Here is a 10,286-nt window from a genome sequence, read left to right as displayed (position 1 = left end):
ATATGACACAATCTGTCATAACAGTTTTGTCCAGTCACTGATTGGGCTGGGCTATATTAACAAATAACAAGAGTAACAACAATTTTCTTTTTGTATTGATACTAGACAACTTGTTTAATGGAATGCATAGATAACCTTGCATAAAAAGAAATACTGCTTAGGAAAACATATAATCAAGAGAGGGAGGAGCCTCCAAGGGCTTAATAATCAGAGAAAGAAACTTAGGAAGGACCTACTCTAATTGATCAGACAATTAAAAGTGGTGGTGGAACTTCAGAGTGGCAAAGATTCTGGTTACATAGACTTATAATAAAGTAGAATTAGCTCATCTAGTCTTCTTTCCTGTCTGGTTTACCTGAGATAGGTGACAATCCAGGGGTGAAATCCAGCAGGTTCTGACAGGTTCTGGAGAACTGGTAGCAGAAATTTTGAGTAGTTTGGAGAACCAGCAAATACCACCTCTGGCTGGCCCCAGAGTGGGGTGGGAATGGAGATTTTGCAGTATCCTTCCCCTGCCATGCCTACCAAGCCACGCCCACCAAGCCCACCAAGCCATGCCCACAGAACCGGTAGTAAAAAAATTTGGATTTCACCACTGTGATAATCTCATTTTTACCTAGGCAACATCTCTTCCCCTCATTCCCCCAAGATCATCCACACATTCTATTACCCAACTTGTGACCTGTTGGATCATTGTTTCAGAGATATTTCTTTAGCTAAATAGAGAAATAGAATGAGCACAGGCAGGTATAGAAGCAGTGGGAGAGGAAGCAACTTCCAACATCCTATCAGCTAACCCATTGACTTTCCCTATAGGAAGCTGGGAGGGAGCATTGGAAATGGCTATCCCATGACTGTGCCATACAATGATGAAGCAACCAGAACTTTGCCCAATATCAAAATCCCATGGGAATCATGGGTCCTGGGTACATTCTGTATAGCAGCTCATTTGAGATATGTTAATTCAAAAATTGTTGCCCTATAATTGCCTATTTTGCCCAATTGAAGATTACAAACAATGAAACACTCAAGAGATTTAGTAGTGCAGAGACATTTCATTGAGTTTACATGAAATCAGAGAAGCAGTTACTACCTGATCATGAGGAGCCAGAAACACTAATAAACAATGCATATATATAATAAATAAGAAAACTGACTATTGATACCAGAAGCCTCACCAACTGTAGAGGCACAGGTTGAAAAAACTGTGATGGTAACCACCACTACTTCTTATTGGCATTACATCTTTTCTGAGGCAAAGATGAGATTTGAGTCCCATTTGTTTTCCTTTTCTATCCAATGGTATCATCTTTACTTGGATATTGTACAATATTATATTTTATCATTAAACAGTGCGGGTTCTTTCCTTACCAGTTTGGTACAGTAGTTAAGGTGCTGGCTTACTAGGATATGTGAGTTCTAGTTCTGCCTTAGGCATGAAAGTTGGCTGGTTAAATGGACCAGTCAACCAGTCTCTCAGCCAATTCCCTACAGGGCTGTTATGGGGAAAATAGGAGGGGAAAAGAGTATTAGACATGTTTGCTGCCTTGAATTTCTTTTAAGTACTAAAGGCAGAATAAAAATGTAATAAAAATAATTTTAGCAAGTTAATTGCTAAAGAGATGTCCCAAAAGGAGCAACAGAGTCCCAAGAATTCCATTGGCAGTAAGATCATTTTTTTAAGAGAGATAAAGAGGTCTATTGTCTTCTTGAGTTTGGAAGTATGAACACTGTGTATACTACACATTTTGAAAGAAACATTTACTTGTTGAGAAAGAAAAGCCACTGCATATTGCTGATGAAAAGAAGTTGGTCCTGTTCACACACAACATCCCCAAAATGTTGTGATTTATTAAAAAAGAGCCCTGGTGGCGCAGCAGACTAAAGCACTGTTATTAACATCAGCTGCCTGCAATTACTGCAAGTTCAAATCTCACCAGGCTCAAGATTGACTCAGCCTTCCATCCTTTCTAAGGTAGATAAAATGAGGACCTGGATTGTGGGAGCAATAAGCTGACTTTGTATAAATATACAAAAGTATGAAGGCTATTGCTTAACGCATTGTAAGCCACCCTGAGTCTCGGAGAAGGGCCGCATATAAATCAAATTAAAAAAAAAACATGGATGTGTTAACATACAAAGTCAGTTTGAAGTATCCATGTGATATGACGAAAATATTTCCTTCCCTCCTACAATGTGCTTCAATTGGTTATTTAAATAGAGTAGTACACATTTTGTAGAAATCACACTTTCTATTGTTTTGGCTTGACAGCTGGATTTTAGATCAACAGAGGGTCAAAAATGTTCAAGACACATTCAAAATTGAACGTTTGTTTCGTTTTCCTTTCTTTGCAGCTTTGAGACTGGAAGATGAAATCTCTCCTCTGCTCATTGCCTCGATTATTTCTTTCCAAAGTTATGCTAAGGAACACACCAGTGATTTCCCATTTAATGCAGTTGTGACTTTCAAGTTCATTGTGGAAATTTCGTTGTTTTCCTAAAACGAGACAAATAGTAGGACTGTAAGAAAATAAGGACACCTTTCTTGTCACTCTCTTACCAGGTGGGTATATTTTGTTCTAATAAAGCTGCAAAGCAAAGGTTTGTGCACCACCCTAGCCCTGCATAGGGGGCTCTTTGGTTTGCGGTAAGCAAATACGGTAGGTAGGAAATAAATGGCTCCCGCGCTAATTTCGTTAAATCTTTTCCTATACGTTTTCCCGGTAGTCCAAGCGGATGGAGAATAACTCTTGGAAAGCTTGTCTCCTTGAAAGCCCCGCTCCTTTAGTGGGTCGCGTCAGTTTAGTTCCCGGTAGAACAATGCGATCGCTGCTTCCACTGACTCGAAGCTGCGGTTGGCTTAGTACTTACACGCGAGTTCAATGTATCAGTTTGGGGTTCAGCTTTTCCGCCGGAGACTCGCACGGTCTTTCGGGGTAGACCCTTTGCCTTCTTCGCCTCCCTCGTCCTTTTAACTCCCAGCCTCCCACCTCGCAATTGGGCGCGCGCGCTGCTTCTGAGGCGGCTTCCCCACCCCGTTCACTTTCCTCCAGTGCTGGGCTAGCCGTCGGAAGAAGCCCCTCCCTCTGGCCACGCCTCGGGTGGACTGTCTCGTCGCTCCCCCCGCGCCTCCTCTCAACAATAGCCCCCTTTTCGGGCAGCCTCCCCCTCCCCTCCCCGCCCGGGCACCGAGACGCGTCTCCCCTTTGCCGCTGAACGCGAGGGCGCCCTTAAACCCGCCGCCCCTTGACTTTCCGCTCTTCCCACGGGAACACCTGCCGGCTCTTCGCAGTCGGGTTCCCGGCCAAAGGTCCCTGCAGAGCCATTCACGTTTCCTTTCTTCGGCCATTGACAATTCCGAAACCCCGCCCTCCCGCTCGCCGGTTTCACCATTCACAAGTCTCATTCATAGACACCACACGCCGAGACACACACACCCGCTCCTCTCCCTCCCTCCTCCCCTCCCTTCAGCCACACGCCCACCCTCAGCCTCCCCCTCCAGCTGAGGGGCACTAGCAAGCGCTGGATGCCTCGCTCCGCTGCCGAGCTGTTCTCCTGATCTCCTTCCCCGGGGCCAAGGCGAAGGAAATTCCCCCTCCCTGCTTCTAAACAAAGGGATTTAATCGGCGCACGAGGCGAGAACAGCGGGGAGGGGGGGGGCGTCTGTCCGGATGCGGTGAGGGCTGTGCTGTGCCTGGCTTGGGCTCGGAGGGAACTGCAGAAACGGGAAAACGGCGCCCCCGGCTCCGGCGAGCTTCTACCATGGGATGCTGCACTGGGCGCTGTACGCTGATCTTCCTTTGCACGCTGCAGCTGGTGAGTAGCAAGATTGCCCTTCGCCGAGGCGTCGCTGACTTGGGATCTTTCTTTTTTCCCCCTTCCCGTCAGCTGGGAGCGTTGCGGAAAGAACCCTCTCGATTCTGTCCCCCACTTCCCCCCCCCCACCCCCGGTTGTGAAGCGATTTCTAGCCGGTCGCTCTTTGGGGATTGACTTGCCCAGGAGTAATGCAGCTGAAGGGCTAGTCCACCTGGCGCTCCCTGGGCGTTGGAAACTCTTCACCGGGGTCTCCTCTGCCACTGGCTGACAATAATGGGAACCGGTCCCGATTGCATTGAAAGGCGGTGTGTGTATGTGTGCGCGCGCGTGTGTGTTGGGGCGGGTGTGTAGGTGCGCGCCCGATTGCAGGCATGACCTTCCAAGTATGATCAACTTCTCGGAGGCAAAAGGATGTCCCGAAAACGAGGCAGCCGGCAAGTCCGGTCTGCTCGCCCCCCCTCTCCCTCCCCCACTTCTACCTTTTTGATAGCATCTTTTTTTGGCAACCGATCTACCGGCAACAACCTGAACCGGTTCCAAGCTTCAGCTAACTGCTGCTCAGCTGCAGAGATACTCCAGCCAGCTCAAGAGGAGCAAAGACTCAAGTGTTCTGCTGGTCTCGGGGTTGCTTTCCTGGAAGGGAGGGAGATGTTTGTTGACCGGCTGCCATTGTCAAATAGATATGCCCAATTGCTTCCCTCCTACAGCCCCCTTGGGTTGAATGTGTCAACCTTCTGTGTGTGCTACTATGTGGAGGGAAAGCTTATTTATGGGAAATGGGGCTCCCGCAAAAAGCACTGCACATTGCCTAGGAAAGCAAGTTGATCCTTTTCAGATTGAACACATGTTCAAGTGCTCACGGGACTCATTGTAAAATATGTATTCATAGGATACAAGGTATATTTTTGTTCTTTTTCTTTGGATGATGATGATGCTGACCTCCAGTTGGAAGACAAAGTCCTGGATAATTTTCTCCCCCCCCCACATCCCTTCAGTATCACTGAATGTGTTCTATAGATGCCAGTTCTCTGGATTTTGATTTTCATCCTAATTTAATTTGAAGGCCGCTAAAGTATTGATGCGAAGAAGATGTTTCTTTCCTCTTCAGAATTGGTTATTTAAATATTGCACATTTCTGTGCGAATTTCATTCATTTTATATTGTCTCAATTTAACAGCTGGGTTTTAGAAGCATTTTTGTGATCAATATGAGGTCAAGATGTTCAAACAGTACTCCAGGATCTGATAATGAGTGAAATTACTCTTTCTTTTCTCCTTTTTAAAAGTCCCTTTGAGACTGCAAAGTGATATCTCAACTCTGCTGGTGCTTGAGATATTGAGTTGCGTATTGTACTGTCAAGAACAGAAGTGTGATTACAACATATCTGTTGGAGTGTTAATTTATTTTCCAATTATTTAAGTGTTTTGAGGAGTCTCTTTGTTTTGTTCACATTTAGAAAAGCAATAAAACCAAAGAAAATGAATGACATAATCCCCGTTACTTCATTAATAATAGTGGAGGAATAGGGATGTTTTGTTTATTTGTTTATTTATTTATTTATTTCAATTTGTATACCGCCCTTCTCCTAGTGGACTCAGGGCGGTGAACAGCCAGAGCTAAAACACATGCAGATACAAAATTTAAAATTGTTAAAAGAATTATATAACTGGCCCAATTTAAAACAATTCAATTTAAAACCCCATGACAATTTAAAACTAAAAAACTAAAAAGATTAAAAAAGGGGGAGGGGGTTCACGCCAGCCTTTCTTGATGGAAAAGAAAAGTTTTCAGGGCACGGCGAAAGACCCGGAGATCCGATATCCTTCGTATCTCCGGGGGCAAATCATTCCAGAGGGCAGGAGCTGCCACAGAGAAGGCCCTCCCCCTGGGGGTCGCCAGCCGACATTGCCTGGCTGACGGCACCCTGAAGAGTCCCTCTCTGTGGGCGCATGCTGGTCGGTGGGAGGCTATCGGCGGCAGAAGGCGGTCCTGCAAATACCCAGGTCCTATGCCATGGAGCGCTTTAAAGGTGGTAACCAACACCTTGAAGCGCACCCGGAAGACAACTGGAAGCCAATGCAGCTCACGCAGGAGAGGTGTCACATGGGAGCGCCCCCTTGCTCCCATAATCCCCCGTGCGGCCGCATTCTGCACCAGTTGGAGCCTCCGGGTGCTGCTCAAGGGGAGCCCCATGTAGAGAGCATTGCAGTAGTCCAGGCGGGAAGTGACGAGTGCCTGAGTGACTGTGCATAAAGTCCATTCTAATTACATAGCTTTGCTTATAATGTTGTTTTATTTCCTCTGAATAAATGGGGCAGGGCTTATATAGCAAATATACTCAGTTTTAAAAATTAGTGGATTTTCATTGCTTATTTCAACTGATATAAAAATTCAGTAAAAAATAATTCTTACAATATAAGTCTCCCTGTCGCATCAAAAAGTTCTATTTTAAGTTGGTTGTTTGCTTTTAGTGCTTTTAGAATACTGCTGACATTTCTACTGATTCATGGTTTATGAGCATTTTATCGTTTGCTTATTAGTTGTACACCAAATAATACAATCTTGAAATATTAGGTTTAGGCTGTATGCATTTGGAATTAATTTGGAAAATAAAGAAGCAGGATATTGCAGAAAGATTTCCTATGAAGATCTTCTGCTAAATTAATATTGTCCCATCTACGTTTCTGGAGATTATCTTGGTTGGAAAAGGCCTTAGGGGAATTTTGGCATCATGCATGGAAATGGAAGTGGACTTTGCGCTGATTGCCCATGTCTTCTCTTGATTGAGCTTTACTCATCAGTATACAATTAAGCAGGTGCTGAAGTTGCTTCAAGAGTAATAAAGGGAGATCATCTCCACAATCACATTAAACAATGAATGGTCTTTAGCCACAGTTTACTGAAGAAGTCAGAAACAATTCCTAATCTTGAAGGAAACCACCATTCCCTTTTTTGTCTCTCCCCCCCCCGTAACACTTCTTTCTTTACACACGTGTGGAGAACCAGGCAACCTATAAAATACCATATCTGATCCTCAGGCTAACTTCTTGTAGTCCTGATTTCTAGACTTTATTAAAAGGCATCACATTGCTAATAAGACTTATTTAGCCTGCAACTTGTAAGAGAGAAAAGAGAGTGATGGAGAGAGACCAGGGGGAGACAGCTAATGTAGAGGCTAACTTTATTGTTTCTGTTTCCACACCACTCATCTACCCCAAATTCCCAAGTAATTTACATCTAAGGCACTGTGGTCCTCAGCACTAAAAGGGTGCCTATCTCTGGGTAAAAATAACCAGGAAGAAATCAGGAAACACACATGGCTTACATCACTATTCACAAATCCCACAAAGCCACAACACGTTGTGTTGCATTTAGTAGGCTTACTCAGGCCTGCTATTTTAGCAGAGGAGAGTTTATTCATTAATGTATGAATGGGATTGGTGAATAAACTATAATTTGTTAGAGCAGCAGAAGGCCAGTCAAAAATAAATAAACCACGTTATAGTATTGTGATGTAATATAGGGTTACTGCAAGTGTCAGCTCAGATAAAGGGGAAGTAATAATTATTTCAATCATGGCATAAATACAAAGAGTTTACAAATACTTGCAATATAATCTTATGAATGTTTATTTGTAAATAAATATTTTATTTAGTGCATCCTAGGTTGTTGTAATTCTTTGCATAGTACAATGGCAGGTCAGTGTGCAATAATATGCTATATAAGTTACTGAATGCACTGAGCCTTATTTCCAAGAGAAGCTTTCCCAGACGGCTATTAATTTCTATGCAGAAAAAGAGCAATGCAATATACTATTCTAATAACAGTTAAGGATATTTCATGGGAGAGTATCAAAACTCTGAGAATATGACAGGAAAACTGCACACAGAAGCAACTAACTCTTCTTAAGTTTAGCAGCTAACTGAGCAAAAAAAAAAGTGGAGAAACTGTGTTCCTTTCCTTTTTGTACTAGTGTCAATGAGAGTAAAAATAACTTCATCAACTCTAGAGCTGATATTGTTTTCCCTTTTCACTGATATTGATTCCCTTTCCCTTTGGAATCATTTTAATTAATTAATTGTTAATTAATTGGATCCCAGTACTTTCAAAATACCACTGACATTAAAAAAATCCTATGAAGCAGATGGAACCTATTAATGTATTTTTATAAGTTCTGTTCCCCCACATGGCAAATATGACCCATCTCAAAGTGGTACATCTTACAGAACAGCCTGTGTGGGACTGCTCCTTATCCAAAGCTTTTTCTTTGTAATCATCTGAGTTACCACTAATGAGCCAATCATCATGAGAACATGAGATGCTGACAAGCAATGTTGGGTAGTATAGATGGCATAATAGTTTGAGATGCTCCATCGCTATATTCCCATTAATCATGAGAGGTTATACTCCTATGAGGCGTCAGAAACTGCAGTGAAATGTGTTGTGTTTGGTGTTGCAGAGATGGGTGGCAGAAGTAGTTATTTAGCTACTATTGTAAATGGAAGCTCCAAGTAGAGGTCCCTAAGTATGTTTTCTTTTTCTTTTGTTTTTAAACAGATCATTCTTATAATAAAGCTTATGTTTTGAAAGGAGGCTGGTAGGAATATATGGCTGGTTTGCAAAGGGTCCCTAACCTAAGAAAGAAACGGGGTATCCTCAGAGACCTTTATATGACTCCTGCTAGCTGGTAATGTTGGAAATGACCCAAGGCTGACTTTCCAAAACAGCTATGTGACTTATGCAAACACTCTTTGCCAACTGTATCCTATTTGCATAATTGACTGCTGAATCCTGATAAAATACTGACAGATATAGTAGGAAAACATCTGCATAGGCAATGCTTCCAAACCATTAATTTTTGGGCACTTCCTTCTGTCACTCAAATGAAGAAGTCAGATCTGTCTTGGAGCTATTAACTCCTCTGTTCTCCTTTGTTCAAGCCAAGAGGATAGGTTCTTAGGACCTCTGCCTTTCAAATGTTCATTATAATTCAGGAGTTACTCTAAATGTAATACAGTAAGTAGACGATAGAACTACTAAAATACTAAGCAATTAAATATGGCAAGTTTGGTAAGGTTCTCTCTAGTAGTTACTGATAAATCAGTTCAGTGTTAATTCTGTTTGCTGTTGAGTATTTTGTCTGTCATCTGAAAGATTTTATAATCAGTTTTCATTTTATGAATCGGTAATTAAGAATATTAGAAAGCATTCTAAAAGGTTTGATTGTAAAATTAGAAAGCAGAAGTAGCAAGGGTAGTTTGTAATGAAGCACTAGTTTATAAACAATGCCACATTTCATCAGCCTTTCATATAAGGTGATAAAACTGCTACTGCTTGCCTTTCCCAGTGACAGAGATGGTGACATGAAGCCCTGGTTTTTCATGCATAGATTATTTTTCTTTTGCATTACTTCAGGTTCTGATTGATTCACACATGCAAAATATTAAAAACAACCATCAAACAATAACCTCGATGGCACTTTATAATACTTTTACATTATTTTATACAAAGTGTGACTTCTGTTTATGAGAGTGTATCGATGCTGCATATCAGTACAGTGTTTTGTGGGTTTTTTTTGCTTAGATTATGAAAACAACACTGGAAGAAGGCAATAATTTGTTTCTTCTAGCATTTCTATTCTGATAAAAATATTATCTACTGCCTTTGAATTGTTTCCTGAGATGCTCAGTATTTCTGGTATGATATTGGCAGGCTGTCAGGAATTTGAAGAATTATCCGTAGAACCATGAAAACACAGAATATAAACAAGTACTATAACTGTTGTTGAAACAATTGTTACAACTAGATTTCTTCTAACAGGGTATGGATAAAACTTGATACAAAAGAGAAATTGCAATATATTGCTAAAATTCATAGCAAAATGAGATGCTAAATAATATCCATAGTAAAACTAGTACAGGTATGAATGAACTGCATTTCCTTTAATTTATATTGTGAGTTTCACCTGGTTTTTAAAATAGTTTTAAATAGCAATCATAGGCTAAACAAAACAATACAATACAGGTAATCGTCATTAGTGACTGTCTCATACAACAACTCTTTGTAGTTACAAAATGAAAAAGTAACTTTGCAACCAGTCACCTCCTTTATGAACTTTGCAGATCTTTAAAGCAAATGAAAGCTGAAGTAAGCTCTTAAACACAGTTGTGGTTTCACTTAGCAACCTCTTCACTTAACAATCAAGTTGACAATCCTAACTGTGGTCACTACACAAGAACTACCTATAGTTTTCCCTCCAGAAGTGAGACAGGCCGCCATTTCCCTAAAGACCTGATTCTGCCAATTCACTTGGGGTTCATAGAAGAGCCTTTTAAATTGTATTTTATGCTTGCTTTCAACTTCCTCCTACCAGAATATAATATTTATATGTTTTTTGTGTTTTAACTCTGTATTGCCTAAAGTTGCTCTGTGAGCGAGATGGGCAATCTCCAAATTTGATAAATGACTA

At 41.6% G+C, this 10,286-nt stretch overlaps 1 protein-coding gene across 1 annotated transcript in view; it reads left to right on the top strand.

Moving 5' to 3' along the window:
• Positions 1-3,762: 3,762 nt before the first annotated feature.
• Positions 3,763-10,286, top strand: part of NKAIN3 (sodium/potassium transporting ATPase interacting 3) — a 131,245-nt gene continuing 124,721 nt past the window's right edge. The window contains exon 1 of the mRNA XM_070942260.1: positions 3,763-3,816. Within this exon, the coding sequence (XP_070798361.1) occupies positions 3,763-3,816 (54 nt within the window). The remainder of the gene's footprint in view (positions 3,817-10,286) is intronic.

This window comes from Pituophis catenifer, unplaced genomic scaffold, assembly GCF_029215685.1.
Source record: "Pituophis catenifer annectens isolate HBS135680 unplaced genomic scaffold, rPitCat1.0.hap2 SCAF_3, whole genome shotgun sequence".
In the NCBI taxonomy this organism is placed as follows: domain Eukaryota; kingdom Metazoa; phylum Chordata; class Lepidosauria; order Squamata; family Colubridae; genus Pituophis; species Pituophis catenifer.
This window is presented reverse-complemented; position numbering and strand designations above follow the sequence as displayed.